General features: G+C 36.7%; 2 protein-coding genes across 6 annotated transcripts; both read right to left on the minus strand.

Annotated features, from left to right (window-relative positions):
* Positions 1-657: 657 nt before the first annotated feature.
* Positions 658-9,291, minus strand: LOC103372029 (apoptosis-associated speck-like protein containing a CARD). 3 transcript variants are annotated; one of them, XM_008301544.1, is made up of 4 exons: positions 7,377-9,291; positions 4,359-4,403; positions 3,150-3,194; positions 658-2,119 (listed from the first exon to the last, which is right to left on the minus strand). In XM_008301544.1, the coding sequence occupies exons 1-4, from the start codon at positions 7,627-7,629 to the stop codon at positions 1,857-1,859; spliced, it is 606 nt and encodes a 201-aa protein (XP_008299766.1). In that variant the 5' UTR covers positions 7,630-9,291; the 3' UTR covers positions 658-1,856. The 3 variants fall into 3 exon arrangements, with proteins under 3 accessions (XP_008299766.1, XP_008299768.1, XP_008299767.1); XM_008301546.1 differs by lacking the exon at positions 4,359-4,403; XM_008301545.1 differs by lacking the exon at positions 3,150-3,194.
* Positions 9,292-11,369: 2,078 nt separating this feature from the next.
* On the minus strand, positions 11,370-20,842 carry etsrp (ETS1-related protein). 3 transcript variants are annotated; one of them, XM_008301549.1, is made up of 8 exons: positions 20,702-20,842; positions 20,218-20,299; positions 17,319-17,405; positions 17,151-17,225; positions 16,213-16,356; positions 15,908-16,135; positions 14,434-14,552; positions 11,370-11,992 (listed from the first exon to the last, which is right to left on the minus strand). In XM_008301549.1, exons 1-8 carry the CDS (start codon positions 20,783-20,785, stop codon positions 11,723-11,725), a joined length of 1,089 nt encoding a protein of 362 aa, XP_008299771.1. In that variant the 5' UTR covers positions 20,786-20,842; the 3' UTR covers positions 11,370-11,722. The 3 variants fall into 3 exon arrangements, with proteins under 3 accessions (XP_008299771.1, XP_008299770.1, XP_008299769.1); XM_008301548.1 differs by having other exon boundaries at positions 17,151-17,216; positions 17,319-17,438; XM_008301547.1 differs by having other exon boundaries at positions 17,319-17,438.
* Between the last annotated feature and the right edge of the window lie 1,821 nt (positions 20,843-22,663).

A 22,663-nucleotide genomic window follows, 5' to 3' on the forward strand; every position in this document is an offset into this window, starting at 1 on the left:
TGAGGATTAAGCGGTGTATAGAAAATGGATGGATGGATGGAAATATCTTAAAGATGCTAATGGGATATTATGTTGTTAGAAATGAAAAAATAAATAAATAAATAAATTGCATAAATTCCCAGATCAGCAATCTGGTTGGAGGTTCTTACAGAAGGACATTTGGATCTCTCTCTTAAAAATAGATAGATAGATAGACAGACAGACAGACAGACAGACAGACAGACAGATAGACAGACAGATAGACAGATAGACAGATAGATAGATAGATAGATAGATAGATAGATAGATAGATAGATAAAAATAAAAATCACTCCATATATATCTGAAAATACTGTGAACAGCACAAAACTAAAATCCATTTTAGGCAAGAACTGTTCTGTAAACAAGGCTATGAATGATACTTGAACAAACCCTTCGGTATAAACTTTCAAAATACAAGCAAGAATAAAATTGGAAAGTTTGGCGGATGTAAGAGCTGCTGAAGTGGACATTTATGGATCAGACTTGGAAAAACATTTTTTAGGTGAAAATGAACAAACAGCTATGACAGGAAACCTCCCTGATTTGGTATGTGCAGCGGCACTCTGTGCCGTTCTTCTTTGTACCACGCTCCGAAGCCTGTCTAGCAACTAATATTTGAAACGCCAGTGAGACGAGTTCTGCTTTGTAAATAGTTTAATAAAAAGAAAAAAGGATCAAAAATTACACATACTCACACGGTCAAAAAACTTCCCACATCTCTGGCTTCAATCTGAACAATAAGCCTCATCCACTGCGTCACAGCGACGCAACATTATTTAATTGGAAGCACAAATCAAACTGCTCTCAAACCTATCAGCAACAAGTCATGCATTTAGTAAACGCATTCGTCCAAACCACAATGAAACTATCAGTTTCCAATATCACCATTCCCACCTTCAACTAAATTATTATCAAATATAAAATAATAAATTTGGCTCTAGCAGTATTTTATGGGCTAATAAATATATCACAATATAAGCTGATGCTTCACTAAATTTCCACATGATGATGAGCAGAATACAACCACTGATGCATGATCACATTTTCACTTATAGTATTAAAAAAGGCCACATGGATTAAACTGTGATCTAAGCGCTCTTAACACTCCAGTGAATCAGAACACTTTTTTAATATGTATGTTTCTTGTAGAATTAAAGGTTCTAACAGATATTCTACAGGTGAACATCACCATCCACCATTTTGGATTCAAGATGCAGCATTCAAAGGTAACAAGAAGAAAGACACTGATCACACAGAAACACAGTCAAGCTTTGGGAAGCTGTTTCCTGCATTGGAGTAATTATTGTGAATAATTCAGTTTTAATTCAAGTTTTACCATAAACAACCACCTCATCATGTCTTTAAAGTTTTGTCACATCTGATCTGTGATTTTTAAGACACTCCACTCACTCAAAATGAAAGTTTTATTTTGAATTTCAAATGAAAAACATTTTGATGTAGCACCAACAGCAGAAACACTGTCACCTGATTTACCTGTAAACATTAACAGACACAATTCTGGTCATTGTTTTTAATTTAGATAAAATAATGAGGTTAAAAACAGACTCCAGCTTCATTTGATATCTGCTGGATAAAAACATTACATGTCAGCAGTAGTTCATTTCTGAACAACATTTTCTGAATGAAATGAATCAGTGAAATGAGGCTCACTGTTCTGCAAACTCATTTCGGTTCATTTAAGAGTAAAATAAGGGGTTAAAAGAATTGTTTTACAAAATCCTCACACAGGCCCAACATGAACATTTCCCCATTTATAATGAAAAAAATAAACATCTGCTGTAAGTTTGATATAAAAATGGATTTTACCACAACATTCACTTCTTTCCTGTGAGGTCCTCGATGAGATATTTTTCATGCTTCTGAAGGATTTTGTAGAAGATTTCCTTGCAGGTTTTTCCAGCTTTCAGAGGACCAGCATACAGCTCCCTCATCTGGTCCTGACAGGCAGCCATCGCTCGGATTTTGTCATAAGCTTCCTGTTTGATAACATCTGCTTCGAGGAGGTCGTCCAAAATGGAGTCAGTGTTGCTCACTCTCTGGATCAGCTCCACTTTGTGTTTATCCACAAAGTGCTTGTCTGAAGAAAAAGGAAGGAAATTACACAAGAAGCTCAAACCATCCTGACAATCGATCAAAATGCTACAAAACTCAAAATCCTTATAGACAAATCATGCCTTGGATTTTCCTTTAATCTGAGCTTATTTCCACTTCATTTCAAACTCATCTATTTCCCATTAATATGTCTGTTGTGTCTTTACTCTAACTTTGCATTTTCCACCTCATTTGTAGAGTTTGGAAAAACAAGAATTCCCACAAACCAGCAAACGTTGGACAAAAAGTGTGAGCTATCCGCAGCTTTCAAGAAAAAATGTAAATGTTTGTTCTCAGTCTGCCTCAAAGGAACCCCAGAAATTCGCTGCCTAGATGGACATTAAGCAAGTTGCGCTGAGGATTAATGTAACCTGATCACCAACATATTCCTCTGTCGGTTTGTGTCCATTCGTGAGTCTGTGGAAATGTTTCTGTGCAGTGTGTGTTGGTACTGCTGAGGTTCACCAGTTTGCAATGATTTCAAGTCATTCATGTAAAACCCTGATGAAACTTGCTTAAAAGGACTCAAAAACAGCTTAAAATGACTAAAACATGTTCAGAATCATTCAAATTATAAAAATGTCTCTGAATTATTCAAAAGGACTCAAAATTAGCTTGGAAACATTTAGTGATGGTAAAAGAGGATTTAAAAATTGTCCAAAAGAAATTGGCCAGAACGACAAAATATTGATCAAAATGAAATAAATTGTCCGAAAAGACCCAAAAATAAAAGCAATAAATGTCTCGAAATTGCCCATAGGGACTCTTTAAGAATTGTCCAAACATTGTCCAAACCCAAAAATGTACAAAATGACTGAAGATTTGTCCAAACTGATGCAAAAGTTTTCCAAAATGACCCCAAAAATGCAGTGAACAAAATGACCCAATAATTGGTCAAACTTTGTCAAAAATGACCCAATATGACCCAAAAGCTGCTGAAAATGAAAGAAAGAAGTCTAGCAGTCAGAGAAAGAAGCTTGATGTGAAATTCATATACTGCAGCAGAGACGACTCACCGTCAGTGGAAGCAGACTGTTGGCTTTGTCCACCGGCCTCCTCAACTGCACAAACAGGAGACACAGTGTCAGAATGAGACAAAGATTTAGCAGCAGTCAAGTTAAAGTATGACATCCAATCAGTGGGGCTGCAACTAAAAATCATTTATTGGTTCTTTTCTTGATTGCTTGTCAGTTAGTGTTACTCATCAGCTAACCAAAATCACCCCAACTTGGCCAAAACAGATAAAATGTTCATCAAAATGACTAAAATTGTTTAAAAGATCAAGAAGTTGTCCTGAACTGACACCAGAAATGATCCAAAATTACTCATACGATGTTCAAAATTGCTCAAAAAGGATTAGTGTCAAAACTTGGTCAAAAATTGTTAAAAAAAAATACAAATTCACAGGAATGAAAAAATATGCATTCATCAAAGCTGTTACAGAGGTGGTCTGGAAGCTTGTTGTAAAATATTTTATTAAATATTTTACTAAAGTGTCCAAAAGAATTCTGTCAACTAACAGATAAAAATGTTTTTAAAAATCTCATAAAAATATTGATAAAATCTCATTTAAATATTAATAAAATATCTGAAAACAGCCCTAAAATTGTTTGAAACTAAAAATGTCCTCAAAATATTAATAAAATGACTAAAAAAAGGTCCTAAAAATAGAAATAAAATGTCCTTGATCAGATCCACATTTCAGGTACGTTAAAGTTATAAAAATCAATCCAAAGTAGTTGTGTCACAGCTAAATAGCTTTTCTACACTTTAGGGAATGCAGACACAGATCAGGTGCAACAGTTACTGGTTACGTACAAAAAACAAACAAAATGAGCAGACTTTGATCAGAACACGACACAAAACCAAAAGTGAGTGACCAACACAATGCTAAAATTGATTCCAAGTGCAACCAGCATTTTAGACAGAAAAGCTGAGCTGCATATCTGCAAAATGACACTGTTCTACACTATACTTTAACTAATTCATTGATATTTCCCCCCCCTTTTTTTTTTCTTTCTTTCTTTTCTAGTTTTGCTCAATGTGTCCCACCTTTTTGTACTACTTTTGTTTTGGTAAGTAAATAATAAGATTAAAAACCCTCTAAAGTTAAAGCACAGCAAAACTAGAAATACAGCCGCTGAGAACAACAGACCGTCAGAGGTTGAGCTGGAAGAGAAAGAAGCTTGATGTGAAATTCATATACTGCAGCAGAGACGACTCACCGTCAGTGGAAGCAGACTGTTGGCTTTGTCCACCGGCCTCCTCAACTGCACAAACAGGAGACACAGTGTCAGAATGAGACAAAGATTTAGCAGCAGTCAAGTTAAAGTATGACATCCAATCAGTGGGGCTGCAACTAAAAATCATTTATTGGTTCTTTTCTCGTTTACTTGTCAGTTCGTGTTACTCATCAGCTAACCAAATTCACCCCAACTTGGCCAAAATTAATAAAATATTGATCAAAATGACTAAAATTGTTTAATGACACCAAGAAGTTGTCCTGAACTGACACCAGAAATGATCAAAAATTACTCATACGATGTTCAAAATCACTCAAAAATGATTTTTTTTTTTAACTTTTTGAAATGACATAAACTGAGTCAATGAATAAAACAACTAAAAATTATTTTAAAATTGTCCAAAAGACTTAAACAATCATCTGAATGTTGCCGAAAATGACAAAAAAAGCTTAAAATGAAAAAGACATTGTTCAAACTGGCAAAAAAATTGTCCACAATAACTCAGAAAAGTTTATTTTTCCTGAGATTCTCTCGTGATTTTGTGCTTTGATGCTTCTCATGCTGGAATATTCCCCTTCTTCAAGCTTCTGCAGACTGGAAGTCATTTTGTCAGTCAGTATTTTGGTTTCTCCGCAGACATTCATGGTGCATCGATAAATCATCTCCCAACTCCGTTTGCACTCATGCAGCCCCATATCATCACACACCCGTCTCTGTGTTTCACTGCTCTGCTTTAAACACTGTAGTTGTACTGTAAATACCTCCATTACTTTGATATTCTACATTTGATACTTTATATTTACATACATATTTATTTTTCCTTTCAAGTTATTTTATCTTATTTTATTTTATTTTTACTTGTGTATTGCTGCCAAAAAGGGTTGCTACGACATTGCACTGCTGTGACACTGTCTTTTCAGCATTGCCTCCACAGTGACAATACAAACAATACAATACAAACACTGTCAAGACTATGCATTCACTGTGGTAGTCCTGGTCAGGTTCACACCAAACATGCTGGACTCCATCTGAGCCCAACACATTTATGTGACAAAAGAATGTGCTCCCAACATTGATCATTTTTAGCATAGTTTTTTTTCTTGTCCATCGAGGTTGATGCTATGACGAGTCCTTCACACTGTCTGAGCTTTTCAGAAACTCTAATTTCTATTAATAACCCCTGATGCAAGTCTGAACCAGCTATTGTCTGTTTTTCGCAGCTAGATTATAATAGTTCACTGTCTGTGGAGTGATTTTAGGAGAACAACCACTGCAGCTTTGATTAGTGGTTCTATGTCTCTTTCTAGACCTCCTGATTACTGCTGCAATTGTGAGTCACTGGTTTTTAGTTCCTCACTGATCTTCCTGTATCCTCTTCCATTTTTGTGAAGCCTAACAGTCAGATTCTTTAGTTCCTCTGTTCAATCCTTTCCACATAGTTCCATGATGCAGACATGCAGATAAACACAGCTCATGGGTCCAAAACTGAGAAAGTTCTACTGGTCACAGCTCGGTGAAGAACCATGTTCATGCAGTTAAACTGACTGGAAATCAAGAGTGGACTCAGTTTAAGGGATCACAGGTAGATTCACTTTTGTTGCATTAAGTTTCTACTTTGGTGCTTATATTTCAAATACAGTCTTTCTACAGTGTTTGATTTTGGTTTTATTCAAAACATGCACTTTACTGGTACACTTAGAAATGACACATTTATTGAGGTCAAACAACTTGGACGCATTTGATTTTGTGTACGGTTGAACGCACTTCTGTTGTTTACTGTAAATACAAATATTGCAGTGGTGAAGCTCCTTTGATGGACTGGCTTTGTACAATTTTTGCTGCTTTGCTGCAGAACTGATACGAACTAGGGCCCGACTAATATGGATTTTTTGAGTCAATTCCGATATTTGGCAAAAAAAATTCTGATAATATATATATAATATATATATACCTTATATATAAATATATAATTAATAAAATAGCTTATTTTTTGGTCCCTTAAAGCTTACAACAACAAAGATATGAATTACAGACAGAATATTTTACTGTTTTACAACACTTTGTCCTTTAGTATTTGTTTAACTTTACAACAGAGAGGAGTTTCAAGTACAAAAACATTCAACACAGCGTTAAACATAACATGCATCAGTAAAAAAAAAAAGTTTTCTGAACAAATATGTCTGTAATTCCTCATTTTAGGAACCAAAGAACTAATTTATGAATCCAGAAAATAATTAACAGATTAATCAACTATGAAAATAACAGTGAGTCAGAACCCTGCACTAGATTATACACATTGTTATGCAATGTTGTTTCTGCTGTATGTTTGGCCGCCTAACATCCTTACTGAAGATACAATAAACAGATTCATGTAGAAACTACAGAAATAATCTCTTTTGCAATTCTTCTACAGGTTATAATCTATAAAAATATGACCCAGGTGAATAAAAGTCAAGTCATTTTGATGCATTAGTAACATTTCAGCCACAGTGAAGGGGCTGCATTCACTTATTGGAAGGTGGAAAGACCGCATTATATGACTTGGACTGGGCCTTAAAGCATTTCTAATTTGCTTAATGTGGAACAGAACAGCAGAGACAGTGAAGAACTGCATTTAGGATTTTTAATTTAGTTTTTTATTTTTTGCAGACAATCACTTTTGTCCACAACCTGATTTTTTTAAGGTGCTATTTTATAAGTTTTTCCTGTTTGTTTTTCTGTGGTTGTTGTCGTTTTGGCAGATGATCACTTTTTTTATTTTATCAAATTTTTTTGCAAGATTTAGTTTACTGCATTTAAATATATATATATAATAATTTCAAACAGGTACTTGCTGTTAAATCAAAGAAAAATATGAATAAAAGGGATTGAAAGATGGACAATCATCTTTTCCCTATCTTAAAGGTTTTTCCTGTTTTGTTTTGTTTTGTTTTTTTCAGGCGATCACTTTTGTGCACAACTTGTATGATTTCTGCAGAAAACCATCGCTGGGATATTTACCAAACCTGGCCGCCTCCTCGAAGCAGTCGATGCTCTTTAGGATCTCCTCGGCCACTCCCACCACATGTTTCTCGGTGAAGGTAGAGACCATCACGTCTGCTACGTCCATGCGATCTTTACCGTGCACCCTGTTGCGCCGAACCCGGGGCTCCTGCCGACGGTCCACCAGCTGATGGCAGAACTTCTTGAAGTCCTCGTCGGTCAGGTCCGACAGAGCGTCCACCAGCGCCGCTTTCACAGTTTTCCCGGGCATCTCTCAGATGGACACACGGCTGCTGCTTCCGTAAAAATGCTGTTTCCCGTAAACGCGTGTTATGAGGAGGAGACTCGTGTTGCCTTCAAATGCAGTCGAAAAATATGACTGCACTCTTAAGAATCATTGACGAGACCCTTTCCGAATCCTTCCACTTCATTACATGCATAATTACGTTTTTAACATTATTTTGATGGTTGATATAAAAATGTTGCCTCAACTTGTCTCATTTAAACCCATGTTTCTGCGTTTGTTGATTGAAAACTATCATTCATGTAAATGATCTGTCAAGGATTGTGACCAAATTTGTCACTTATGCAGCTGTTTGCTTAGTTTTTCTTGACAGAGTGCAAGTTTCACGCAGTTGAATTTGATGATTGTTGATAGATTAGTCAGCTGTTGCTAGCTCCAAAGATAAAGTGATCTGTAGCTGATTGTTCTTAAAAACAAATGAGGAAAGACAAGAGAAGGCTGGTGGAGAAGGAGAGATCTGACTCAGATACACTGATGATAAAGAGAGAGGCAGGGAGACACAGATTAGAAGAAGGCCCTGCTCCACGTTTAATAAAAGTCAGAGCTTGGTTAGTTTGAGTAATGAGTTGGTGCCTCACAGGACCTCTTTTTGTAAAACTAGAGTCAGGAGGAGTCAAATGCTGAAAAGATTGTGATGGCGGGAGCCTCGACACTGATGTTCACTGAGGGTTCAAACATCCTTACATATGATCAGTAATGAAGGCAGCTGTTCTTTATAAGCAGGAGTGTTTCTGAGGCTGCAGCCACACACTTTGATGAGCTGTTGCTTCATATATAAAACCACAGTAAAATGTGGTTTACAGCCAAACATCTTGCCAAGGACAAGGCCTACAAGTGCAGACAACAACGCCTGAAACACACCCTGTAAAAAAAAAAAAAAAAAGCTACACTGGTAGGTGGTAAAACCTGTTTTCAGTCTGCAACATTCAGTTAAAGTGGGACGGGCTACGACAGAAAAAAACACTCCTCCTCCCGTATTGTGCAACCACCTGCACTTTCTCACACCGGAAGCTTTTCTGTGCAGTGCAGAGGCAATAAGTCTGACGCTGCAAAATCACACAGCAGTTTCTATAGAAGGAGAAAGTGGAAACTATGTTGTGGACACTTATGAAACTTTGCTGAAGAGCATAAACAAGAAGCTTGAAGAATGTTGGTCACATAAGACCAAAGCATCTGCTCAGTTTAGTGTGACCCTGACCGGGACAGCCACAGTGGATGCATACAGCCTCTGCTTATGTGGGGCGTTCAGGGACCATCAGTAAATCGTAGGTCTAGTGATAAGACAATGTTCAGCAAGTCATATGTTCTGTGTGTGACCAGGTGGGAGGTGTAACAGAATGATTGAGTGGGTCGTACTGGTGCTACCAGTGAAAAAGTTAGTCTGGAGTCCTGGATAGTGTTGTTTCATTATTGATGTTGTGTGTTTTGAGTTTGTACAGATCCTGTAAATATTGATGAAAGTTTGATGAATGGTTTTGAAATGTAGTTCTGGTAAGCCTTGATAATATTAAATTAGATTATGATTAGAATATCCCCCAACGGTAGACAATTTGCATCCCTGTAAATAGTTGTGCCTGATGTTATTATATTCTAATTTCTGATTTAAAATAAAAGATCATTTGCAGACTGCCCCCCCACCAACATTTTTCACCAGCTGCCCCGGTCCTGACAGTGAAGCACGGAGGTGGGAGTTTTATGATATGGGTGAGTGCAAAAGGTGTTGGTGAGATGACGTTTATAGATGAACATCATGAATGTCTGAAATGCTCCCAGGATGACTCCCAGTCTTCAGATGCTTGAAGAAGAGGAGTATTTAAATTGTGTTGTATCCTGTTTCACCCTGCTAGATGGTGGCAGTGTGTGGTCATACTGTAACTGTGATTCTTCCGACTACGGTCTTTAAATCCTGACAAACTAGCGGCTGGAAGTGAGGTTCAGCAGTTCAACAGGCCCAGTGGAGGCTAAAGCCTTCATGGTATTAATGGGTCAAGAGATTTTCCTTTTTCAGACTTGTTTTGAACAAAACTCATGTATTAAACAGTTTCAAGACTATATCTCAGGACATATATTGTCGGGTCTGCTTCCTTTATACTTCCTCATGCAACGCTGTCTGTTATTATCATTGCTTCACACAAGGTCGCATTTATTGCAGGCCTTGAATGCAAAATGTGATCTCTGGCACCTTTGACCCCTGGGATCACTCGGCGGGAGGGGAAGTCGTCAATGCATAAACAGACCCTAATTGAATGTATTGCGAATGTGAGAAACTGGATGTCAGAGAACTTCCTTCAGCTGTACGACACTAAAACCGAAGTCATGGTAAGATTTAAGTAAGTAAGTAAGTAAGTATAACTTACCATCTGCTGGTAAGTCCCAGCAGATGGCTAAATAAATTATTTAAAAGTTACAATTATTTAACTTTTAAAGATACAGACACGATTTTACAGGCTTTTATTTTCCCACGGCTGGATGACTGCAATAGCCGTTCTACATGTCTTAACCAGAAATCCCTGGACAGACAGCAGACAGTGCAGAACTCTGCTGCCAGGTTTTTAACCAGGAAGAGGAAACATGAGCACATCACACCTGTTTTAGCTCTTTTACATTGGCTACCAGTACGTTTTAGGATTGATTTTATTAATCACTTTTAAAGCACTCAATGGGCTTTGTCCTATTTACACTGCCAACCTTCTGACACGGTACTCTCCAACACACTATTTACAATCCTTGGGCAAAGGTCTTTTAACTGTCCCAGAGGCCCGGCTGAAAACAAAGGGGGCAGAGCATTCTCAGTCTGGGCACCGAGGCTCTGGAATGACCTGCCCGAGGAAATCAGGTCGGCTAATTCTGTGCTCTCTTTTAAGTCACTTCTTAAAACACATTTTTATCAGAGAGCTTTTCCTGATTTTATTTAATTTTTATGTTTCACAGCTTCTTGCTCTATTTGTGTGCTTTCCATTTTTGTCTTATACTGTGTGCTTGTTTTATTTCAATTTTTTAATTTGTTTTTATTGGAAAGCATTTTGTAACTTTTGTTTTGAAAATTGCTCTATAAATAAAGTTTATTGTTATTATTATTACTAAATACAATAAAAACACACATTTTATAATAAAAAGTAAGGAATTATTATTTGTAAAAATAAAAATTTTTCAATATGGACATTATTTAGTTTTGGCCTGTGCTTTTTTTTTCCAACCCTTATATTATTATTATTATGTATAATATCAAATATTTGTAAAATACTGATATATTTTGATGATTAAAATACACTTTAAAAAATAGCAAAATTTCACAATCCAAAGTTGTAAATGAACAAATTACAGTTGATGAACATACTGATGAGAAACTTGTTTTTTAATTAACTGTAATTTGAAATTTGTCATTTATAAATTTGTAATTTGATGTGGAGATTATTTATATTTTTGACCTTTTTACAGTTAATGTGAATGCAATTATTTCATTTTAATGTGAATTTACTAGTCATGGGTACTTTTACAAAATGGGAAATCTGTGAAATAATAGTAATATATTATCAGAATTAATATAAGAGAATTAGAATTATTACAAGGGAAATTCACTATGCACTGTATAAATGCTATAAATTATCATTATTATTATTATTACTACTACTACTGCTAATACTGTTAATAATAAACTTTATTTTGTTGTTTCGCACAAACCAAGATTTTGAGTATAACACAACCCATTTGGATGTATGTGTATATACAGTTTATTTACACGACACAATCATCACACATCACCAAAAGCTTCACAGTGAGTGCCTGAAAGGCATCGGGTTGCCAGAAAACAGAGGTAGACATGAGTTTTGCATGTAAAAAAATAATAATATAAATGCACAAAACTCTGCACAGGGTTCATATAAACAGGATTTACAAACTTATTCTTTCTTAGAAAACACACTGCATAAAATATTTATCCATAGTGCTTTAAAATGCCAGCAGCTGCTTGTGTAGCCCTGAGGTTTAGGAGCTGTTTGTTCAGTAGGACCTTCATTTAGCATCACCTGTCACTGCAGAGCTAACAGGGACTGACTGCACCCTACTGGGACGCCCACGGTTCACTGCTGTGCTCGGACGCCGCCGGCCGCTGCCACACCTCCACGTTCGAGGGCAGAACGTTCAGACTGCTCAGGACCTCCTGCGCTGTCTTTCCCAGCATGCCCTGCACATCGCAGACGAAGCGGTACACATAGCGTTTTCCCGCCGTCTTGTGGATGATGTTCTTGTGGTAGTAGTAACGCAGGCCGCGACTCAGCTTCTCGTAGTTCATCTTGGGTTTGTTCTTGCACTGACCCCAGCGTTTGGCCACCTGTGGAATCAACAGAAAGCCCCGAGAGTTGAGCTTCATTGTGTTTATCCATAGAAAGACTGGAAATCCAGTAGAAACAACAAACAAACAAAACACCTCAGAAGATCTGGCAGCAAGGTGCCAAGAAAAAATATGATAAAATGGTAGAATACTGCAACATTCGAAAACTGTAAAAATAAATAAATAAATAAATAAATAAATCAGCAAAAGTCTATAAATAATATTTTTAGCTGATTCAAATGCTGTACACATTGTAAAAAGAGCAGTTATTATTCCTTTTTCTGTTCAGATTTTTTGTTGATATTATCTGTAATTTACCAAAACAGAGAAAATGGAAATATACAGCGTTTCTGTAAATGAGCCAGTTGAGCCAATATGAAAACGTTTTTGTGCAGCACATGATGCAGATGCAAGATGCTGGAAAGACATATTGTGTTCAGCAGAACAGCTCAGCCTGCAGTACATGCAGAAGAGCACATAGGAGCCATTTACCAGTTTGTGAACTGTAGTGTTGCAGAGGTTAAAACAAAGACCCTTCATTGTCCCTTTTCAATATCACTTTAACATACCGTATATATCAGTAATGTCAGATTTCCTATATTCTATATCAATAAAAAAAACAAAAACAAAAAAACAATTACAGTCAGGTCCATAAATATTTGGACAATGACACAATGTTCAGCATTTCGGCTCTGTACGCCACCACAATGGGTTTGGAATAAAACAATCGAGATGGGCTTTAAGTGAAGACTTTAAGTTTTAATTTGAGGATGTTTATATCCGAATCAGGTGAATGTGTAGGAATTACTACAAATTTTATATGCGCCTTCCACCAATCAACAATTTCCCTGAGGTTCATACCAAAGGAATCAATAAAGTTCTATCTATCTATCTATCTATCTATCTATCTATCTATCTATCTACCTTTTCAAGGAACCAGAAGTCATTGGACAAACTAACATAATCATAAATCAAAATGTCACTTTTAACATTTGGTTGCAAATCCTTTGCAGTCAATGACAGGCAGAAGTCTCGAACCCATAGACGTCACCAGACGCTGGGTTTCGTCCCCGGTGATACTCTGCCAGGCCTCTACTGCTGCTGTCTTCAGTTCCTGCTTGTTCTTGGGGCATGTTCCCTTCAGCTTTGTCTTCAGCAAGTGAAATGTCATTACAGAACATTCCACTTCTTTGCCTTAAAAAATCCCTGGTTGCTTTCGCAGTGTGCTTTGGGTCGTTGTCCATCTGCATAGTGAAGCGCTGTCCAATGAGTTCTGAAGTATTTGGCTGAATATGAGCAGATAATATGGTCCGAAACACATCAGAACTCATCCTGCTGCTTTTATCACCTGTCACATCATCAGTAAGTATGAGAGAACCAGTTCCATTGGCAGCCATACATGCCAACACCATTACACTGCCACCACTTCACTAATGAGGTGTTATGTTTGGATCTTGAGCAGTTCCGTACCTTCTCTATTCTCTTCTCTTCCCATCATTTTGGTACAAGTTGATCTTTGTCTCACTTTTCCACAGGAGGTTCCAGAACTGCACAGGGCCTTGAGATGATTTTTTATTTTTTTTGGCAAACTCTAACCTGGCCGTTCTGTTTTTGAGGCTCACACCTTGTGGAGAACCCTCTGTATTAACTCTGGTGACGCCTACCTCCTGGAGAGTGTTTGTGATCTGGCCAACTGTTGTGAGAGGGTTTTCCTGATCAGGGAAAGGATTCTTCTGACATCCACCACACTTGTTTTCCATGGTCTTCTGGGTCTTTTGGCATTGCTGAGCTCATCAGTGCGTCCTTTCTTTTTAAGAATGTACCGAATAGTTGATTTGGCCATGCCTAATGTTTTTACTATCTGTCCGCTGGGTTTTGTTTTGACTTTTCTGCCTCATGATGGCTTGTTTAACTGATAGTGACTGCTCTTTGGACTTCATAATGAGAGTTGACCTCACCAGGTTCCAAACACAAATATCAAACTTGAAATGAACTTGAGACCTTTTATCAGCTCCTTGTAAATGAAAAAATGAGGGAATAACACACCTGGCCATAAAACAGCAGAGCAGCCAATTTTCCATTTACGTTTGGTTTCTTAAAAAGGTGGTGGGCACATATAAAATATGTTTGAATTCCTACACATTCACCTGATTTGGATGCAAATACCCTCAAATTAAAGCTGAAAGTCTGTGCTTAAAGCACATCTTGATTGCTTCATTTCAAATCCATTGTGGTGGTGTACAGAGCTGAAATGCTGAAAATTGTGTCAATGTCCAAACATTTATGGACCTGACTGTATCAGTTGCTCTCTAACTTTCACCTTAATTTAAAAAAGAATTATAGTATAGTGAAACACGTGGAAAGTTACCATGGAAATACTGACATAAAGCACCTGAGAGATGTACTTTCCACTACTGATGTACAGCAGGACTGTCCCTCACCTCCGTGGGGTCGGACATCTTGAACTCCCAGCCGTCTCCCGTCCATGAGATGAAAGTCCGGCAGGCTGAGTCCAAAAGAAGCTCCAGCAAAAACTGCCACAACTGGATCGGACCAGAACCTGAACCACGAACAAATGCTCTGATTAACTTGGTGACAGACGGCTGCTGGACTCACAAGAGGTGAAGATAAAGATAAACCTAGCTGATCCCTCAACAAGGAAGTTCACATGTAACAGCAGCTCAAAAGAGACAAGCAGAAGATCAGATCAAGTTCAGATTGAACTAAATAAGATAAACAGATATGATATAACTGACACTTGCACACAGCACAAAAACAATAACACATCCATAAAAAAATGGCACGTTAAAAAAAAAAAAACAGCGGAATTCTGGAACACTGAGAAACTTTTAAAGAACAGAAATTATATGTAAAATAATATTTTTTGCTGATATAAACACAGTAAATGAAAGTGTGTCATTTAAAGTCATAAAAGTACAAAATAACATTTGTGAAATGTTAAAATGTAAAGATTTTGAGTTTGGGCCTGTTTTGTTTGTTTGTTTGTTTGTTTGTTTACAGTCAACATGTGAATTAGCATTTTATCTCTTACTAGTCAACTACTTGTAATTTTAACATAGCAGGGTGAATCAGTAAAACAACAGTTAAAATTTTTGCCATTTTTCATTCCTTAATATACATACCTTTTCTTTCAAATAATGGCAAATATTTGTATAATGATGATTTCTTTGCAGATTAAAATACAATAAAAATCACAAATTTTACAATCAAATATTACAAAATATATATATATTTGTAAAAATATTGATTATTAATGTGGAAATTATTTACAGCTTGGGCCTGAAATTTCCCCACTCCCTAATATAAATAGAATTTCTTTCAAATAATGGCAAATATCTGTAAAATAATCCATCCATCCATCTATTATCTACACACCGCTTAATCCTCACTAGGGTCGGGGGGGCTGGAGCCTATCTGTAAAACAATGATAAATTATAATACAATCGAAAAATTGCCAAATTTTACAATCAAACGTTGTAAAAGAACAAGTTACAATTAATTTTTTTAAAAATGCAGATTTCTTAATGCAGAGATTATTTACAATTTTGCCATTTTTGTGGTCAACCTGTAAATTATGACCTTTAAATATGAATTTACTAGTTATTATCTGTATCTTTTTTTGTTAAATTCTAAAAAAAAAAAAAAAAAAAAAACAACTGTAAAATAACAGTGAATTATTCAAAATTTTACAGTTAAATTTTTTTTTTTTTTTTTTTTTTTTTTTTTTTTTTTTTTACAGTGTGGCGATCTGTTTGTATTAATCTGTAACAATCAGTGGCAGTGGAAGTATTCAGAACTTCCCCATTATATTATATATTAGATGATATTGTTATATTATGAAACATTATGGATCTTGCAGGCAGACAGGAGAGATGAGGCGGCAAAAAGTCTAACCGGGATAAGCTGACATTCCCGTCATGTGGCCCTCCCTGTCGGGCCTCTGGGGCGCCGTGCTTTTTCGTTTGGCCACACGAGGGCAGTACTGCTCTGAGGGCTGAGGGTTGGAGGGGCAGGAGGTCAAGGGCGGATGAGGTGGGGGGGCGGTGAAGCTGGGAGACGGGTATTCGGACCAGAAGGACTGCCTGGGTCCGTCTGAGTTGTAGTAGTTCTGATCCGTCTCACCTGCAACAAACAGAAGGAATTAAACCCTGACCTGTTAAAATCTGGTTTTATTTGAGTGTGCAGGCGGCAAGTCTCACTCTGTAATGTGCTGGAAGTTTTCCCGGGCAGGAAGCTGCTGCTGCTACCCTCCACGGCCGGACTGAACTGGCTGGGCTGGGGCACCAGGTTCTGGTAGGTCTGTGGAGAGTCCTGGTATCCAGTCTGGTCCACTGTCAGTCCGTCTGTGCATCAGAAGCAAAGTCAGGAAGGAAAAGAAACCCCTTTAACCTCCAAGTGAAGGTGCAAGAGCAGTTTATCTGTATTTACACAGTCGTCCTCAAATGTATTCATACTGTCACTGAAATAAGTTGAAACTGACAAAAGTAATAACAAATACAAATGAAACTAAAATCATGACATAGCTTTTGAATTGTGGTTCAACAGAAATATTTTTTTAAACAAACAAAAAAACACAAGCAAACAAACACAATATTTTTTGTGATTTTTACTGGTAACTTTCTGTAATTTACAAAAATAGGGAAACAGTACATTTTGGTCCAAACTCCCCCCCCCCCCAAAAAAAAACAGTTAAAAACTGCTAAAATGTTTCTTTTTTCTTGTATGTTTTGATGTCAAAATGCTTCTAGCCGTATAATACATATTTCACTCAAGTGCACCTTAAATTTTCAAATGTATTTTTTTTCCAGTGTTATTGAAACAAACAAAATTTGTTTTGTAAGAAGCAAAACACAATGATTGTCTAAATAAATGTAACTTTGTTTTTACAATATGTTTTCTTTTGTTTTTAATTTGGGATTTCACAATGTGTAATTGTAAAATAATACTCTTTTACTGTGTCTAAATAGCTAGAATATCTTTATTCTAAAGACATTTGCTGTCATTTTCACCACTTTTACAGTTTTTGAACATTATAGTATTCCACCATTTCTATTTTATTTTATTTTTTTACAATAATATCCTGTTTGCTAAGGTTTGAAGCTGTTTAACGTACACTGTAGCTGAGTCGGAGACGCACCTTGTGGATATGACGCCCACCAGTTGAACTCCTGGTACGAGTCCAGGTTGACGAGAGCAGCGTCACCTGAGTTCACTGAGGACGAAAGAGCAAAAATAAACAAACTGTGAGATAAGTCAGAAACACAAACCACACACGAGTCTGACCAGCAGCAGAAATATATTTTACCTTTGGTGTCGTATGAGTGTGAAGCTTTAGGTGGCTCCGGGTAGCTGCTTTCTGCCACAAACTGCTGCTGTCCAGGCGCTTTACTGTCTAACAGAAAAGACAGGTCTTCACCAGGATAGTCTGGAGGTTAAACATAATGCAGACAGATGGAGTCAGTGTGAAGGTGAAGGCAGGACAGAGGACACAGCTCAGAATCACTCCAGACCAATGGATTCATCTCCCTCAGTGAACCTTCATGGGTAACATTTTCCAAAGCTGTTTAGGAATTTCACACTGACTGGGCAGCTGTGGTTTCCCCCCATTGCAACGCAGGATGGAAATACACTTGGAAAGACTTGAAACACATTGAATTTTTTATTATTTTTTGGTCAAAGACGTGCCTTCTTCCAGCTGCATTGACGGCCTGTTTTTAAAACTCTGATGCATTCAGGAGCTGTTGGGAAGTCAGACTCTGTACAGTAGGGCTGCAACTAATGATTATTTTCATTTTATGACTATAGAAATATATTTTTCTTTCATTGTTGCTAAAATTGATTATCAAAATTATTGGCAATTTAACTACTTGATTAATCATTGATGCTCTACTGTAGACACAATGAATTTACATTGTCTTGCTGCAGGTCGGCCATGGTATTTTAAATTTAAAACCAAACTTGTGAGTGTAAATGTTCAAGCATTATTGAGAGCATCACAAAGGAGCATGTTTCCAATCATCTCCTGCTGCAGTACAACAGTAAGCTAACTGGAATCAGCAGCAGAGAAACTGATGCACTAAGGCCCAGTAACACGGTGCAGTGGCTCCCCCCTGTGGAAGGAGAGGAGACTGACCTTCTGCAGGAATTTACAGATTTAACTTTAATTTGCACTGTGAGAATTATATCTTATCGAGTTCAGAATCTTATGATGATTATTTTTATTCTAGGTTAGAGTTATTACAAAAGTAAATTTCTGCTTTTACATGAATGCACAAATGCATTTTTATCGTGTTTTGTTGTTTCACTTCAGAGGTGTCAAATTAAAGTTAGATATGACAGACATTTACTTCTGCCAGTCTTTTTAAATATACATATATCAGATTTTCCCTAATTAGTTAAATTACAGATTATATTTAGCAGAATCTTTTAAATGAAAATGGTAATTTACCTTTTGACTGTATTTATTTTTTTCTGGCAGCTACTTTTTTCTCCTTTTTTTGTGCGCCACAGTTAGAATTTGGCTGTTTTTACAGTAAGTTTCCCAGTGTATTTGTCAATGTCAGTAGCTATCTACATAATCTGAAAGCTCATGTGACATCTCTGCAAGTTGAGTTTCTCAGCATGAAAACGTGAAAAAAATAACATTTTAACTGACTTAAAAACATAACTTTTCTATAGTGCCCATCATTAAAAAAATGCCATAAAAACATTTTTAAATTAAAAAAAAAAACAAATAAATCACTGCACAGTGAAATACTGTAACATACAAAAATTGGAGAATTCAATTAAATTCAATTCAGTTTTATTTGTATAGCGCATATTTACAACAACAAGTCATCTCATAGAGCTTGAGAAGAAAAAAGAATGTATGTAAAATATTGTTGTTTTTAACAGGTTTAAATACAGTAAAACTGTAAATCTGTGGTCAAACATTACTATTTGTAAATAGTAATTTAAAAATAATATTTTAATGTAACCATGAACAGTTTTTTTTTTTTTTTTTTTGTTTTTTTACGGTTCACATGTAAATTATTACCTTGGTGCTGTGATTTTAGATTTAGAAATTACTTGTAATTTAAAACATCTAGTTGCAAAGGTGCATAAAACAATATAATAATAATAATAATAATAATAATAATAATAATACATTTTGAAAACTAACAAAAACAAAAACAAAAAAGGAACAAACAAACAAAAAACCTGGAAAATATCTGTAAATAGTGATATTTTTTAGCTGATTTGAATATAGCTAAAACTGTATAATTTTATGGTCAAACATTGTCAGAAGACAAATAAGTATTTGTAAAAATACTTATTTCAGACATAAACATTATTTACAGATTTGGGACTGTTTTGTGTTTTTTTTCAAGTTAATGTGTAGATTTTTTATTTTTTCCTGTGATTTAACTTAATTTAACAAAACAGGGAAGATATATATATATATACACGCACACATCGATAACATTACAGATTCACACTTTCAGATAATGGTACCTATTTGTTAAATAGTCATGTTTTTGCTAAATGAAGTTAAACAATATTTTAAAAAAAATGATTTCATTTAAGCATTGTAAAAGACCAAATCACTACGTGTAAAGGTACATTTTTGATGTGGACATTATTTACAGTTTTGTTTTTTAGGGGGGTTAACGTAAATAAGTTTTTGGGGTTTTTTAAAAATGTTTTTCTGGAATTTTTACTGCAATCTTTATTTCTTTTCTTCTTCTTCTTTTTTTTAAAGCAATTTTACTGTTAAAAACAGCTTTAAAAAAGTCAAATCAAAGCTCAGCTCTGCACTCAAAATCATAAAGAGAGGAAAACTCTGGTTGTTATGTGAGCTGGGACACCCCTGGTCTATTCAGTTCTGACGATGGAGGAAACATGGGAGGGAGGGATAGGAAGAGTGAGGAGGAAATGCCGGTGATGGAGGGATGGGGAGGGGGACTCTAAATCTGCTGGAGGAGGAAGTCTGGAGGAAAGGATTAGGGAAGACAGAGAGGGGAGAGCAGCCCTGAGGCCACCCTGAATCCTCCGGCGTTATCCTGAATCAGCCCCTCTGGTGTCAAGGCCTCGCTGAGAGGAGCTCTGACAGATGTGATGACACTGTGGGCGAAAATGTTTCCTCTGTCCTTCGTCCCTCTTCGGGTTCAGAGGAAATAGATCTGTCCCCCCCCCCAGTCTGGGAGCTTAAACCAGAAACTCACCATAAGATGCAAAGTCAAATCCGGCTGGAACCTCCTGCGTCCTGAAGTCTTCTGTGTAGTATCCAGTCTGACAAATCTCCATCTGTGGTCAAACACAAAGAGATCACTGTAAAAACACAAACAAATTCAAACAGTGGTTTCCCTGAAGTAACACTTTCATACTGTTTTTACACTTTTCCAAGGACCAGTTGAAGCCGCTATTGATCACAGTGGCAACACTAAATAAATGCAGGATGTCATCAACAGTAAAGGTCTTTTTCTCCTGTAGATCGATGGTACAGGTGGAGCAGCTTAAAGTCACTTCTTTAACTGTTAACATGTGAGAAAGTGGAGAAAAGTTTGAAAGCTTGTTCACATAAAGCCACTATTTTAACTTTTAGGCCACAAACTGGGTGTTGGCATCTATGCACAGTTTCGCCACTTTACAATAAATAAAAACTAAATAAAAAATAATAGTCAAAAACAAGAGAAAGTCGGAGCCAACCTTTAACTTTGAGCCTGCGCCGTCCGTGTGTCTGTCTGTAGGTTTGATGAAGGTGTCCCAGTACATGGTTCTCCTTTCACACATTCACGGCTGTTTACCGGCTGCCGTTCAGCTGCAACAGAGTCTCCGGTCGGCCCGTTGCCGTTATAAGGCGCAGCGGAGGGCGGAGCGCGCAGCCGCAGCGGTGCGTCGTGACCTCCTCCTCCTCTGTCCTCCCCCCTCCTCCCCCCTCAGCGACCAAACATCCATTCATAAAAGAGCCTCACACACACACACACACACACACACACACACACACACACACACACACACACACCTGAAGGCTGAGAAACACTCCTGAACCTGTGGGAACATTTAGGAAGGAGATCAAACAATACAGAAACACAGAAATGTGCCATTTGTTTCACACTGCAGGAGTTTGTTATCACGGCTTCTTCTGCAGGAGCTGATCTGGAATTTAAAAAAGAAAAGAAAAGACAGAAAAACAGAAATGTTGATGTGGAAAACAAAAGTTGCACATTAAAACCTCTTTTTGATATTTCTGTCAATACACTATTCCACTCACCAACTGAATGCATGATTGCAATAACACAAAAACAACCCCTCATTTGGAACCTTTTGCTTGTCCTGACCAAAAGAATCCATTTGATTTTACACTGGCTTTAATTACTTTTCAGAGACAGAGATGTGTGCCATTTTCTATCAATTCACAATTTAAAAAAGCCAAGATTTGATTAAAAAATCCCTAGAAAACCTTAGATTTTTCTGTAGCACATTTATTCCCTGCTTTCCCGACCACCTCACCAAATGCATGACTGCAAGATATTAAAAGAAAAAGAAAAAAAATCAACTTTACAGAAAAAAACGTTTCGTTTAAACAAAATTCTTATTGATCTCTTACACCATTTTACTGTAAAATTACACTTTTTTAAAACGTATTTTTTTAAACAGATTTTTCCTGTTTTGTTAAACTATAGTTAACTAGTAAAATCCCTAAAGCAAGTAATAATTTGCATGTCACAGAATACCAGGCAAAAATCAACATCAAAAATCAAAATTTTTGTTTCAGTTTCTTTTTAAACAATATATAAATCTTCACTGTTGTACTGTTACTTCAGAGATTGTTACATTACATAACATATATTGAATATAATATAAAATATATATTTTTTAAAAATAGATAAAAAATACACCAATGAAAAATCTATATGTTTTACAAATAGTTGTTCAGTCTTTTACAATGTGCAAAACACTGTATTTAAATTTTATTATTATTTTTTTTTTAAATGTCATTATTTTAAATGTTTTTACAGTTTTTGAACATTACAGTATTCCAGCTTCTTTAAAGGTATTTTTCTGGCATCCTCGCCACCAGATTTTGACAGTGTGAATATCTTTGGCTTTTGGATCGTGTTCAAAATACTTCTCACCAGGTTGACCTTTTATACAAACTTGATGATTAATCGTGACTAACTGATGATGATAATAATTCGATCTGGAGCCCCTAAAAGCTGCATTTCTCACAATAGAACGCAACGCAACACAATAAGCATGTGCTTCCTGAACTGGACACGGTGGAGCTGCAGGATTTATGATGATGTGGCTCAATAAGTGTCTGAGCCAACAACAAGCAGCGTGTTTTCTCCTGCAGGCCTCCGCATATTTCAGGGCTGATTGTGTGACAGGCGGGACTAAACAAAGTTTGGGTGGGGATGAAGTGCAGCCTTTTGAAATCAGAGCTGCTGCCAGTCGCTTTTTAATGAGGTGGGAGGAAGAAAAAAAAATCTCTGTATCTTTAGAAACCATTCGACTAAACAATGGCCCGTAAAAAACACACAAGTGCTCGCTGAAGAAAGTCCGAAATCACGGCGTGAGTGTCTGCAGCAGATAAGGCCGAGCCCAGGACCCTGTATAAACAAACACACACACACACACACACACACACACACACACACACACACA

Source organism: Stegastes partitus, unplaced genomic scaffold (assembly GCF_000690725.1).
Source record: "Stegastes partitus isolate 25-593 unplaced genomic scaffold, Stegastes_partitus-1.0.2 Scaffold1685, whole genome shotgun sequence".
NCBI classification, from domain to species: Eukaryota; Metazoa; Chordata; class Actinopteri; family Pomacentridae; genus Stegastes; species Stegastes partitus.

Excerpts from the sequence above, each read along its gene's own strand:
- LOC103372029 (XM_008301544.1), bottom strand. The coding sequence starts at position 7,629 with ATGCCCGGGAAAACTGTGAAAGCGGCGCTGGTGGACGCTCTGTCGGAC. Across the intron at positions 4,404-7,376 it reads CGAGGAGGCGGCCAGGTTTG|TTGAGGAGGCCGGTGGACAA; the intron begins GTAAATATCCCA and ends CTGTTTGTGCAG. Across the intron at positions 3,195-4,358 it reads ACAGTCTGCTTCCACTGACG|TTGAGGAGGCCGGTGGACAA; the intron begins GTGAGTCGTCTC and ends CTGTTTGTGCAG.
- etsrp (XM_008301547.1), bottom strand. The coding sequence starts at position 20,785 with ATGTGTGAAAGGAGAACCATGTACTGGGACACCTTCATCAAACCTACA. Across the intron at positions 17,226-17,318 it reads ACACTCATACGACACCAAAG|TGAACTCAGGTGACGCTGCT; the intron begins GTAAAATATATT and ends TTTCGTCCTCAG. Across the intron at positions 16,136-16,212 it reads AACTTCCAGCACATTACAGA|GTGAGACGGATCAGAACTAC; the intron begins GTGAGACTTGCC and ends TGTTTGTTGCAG.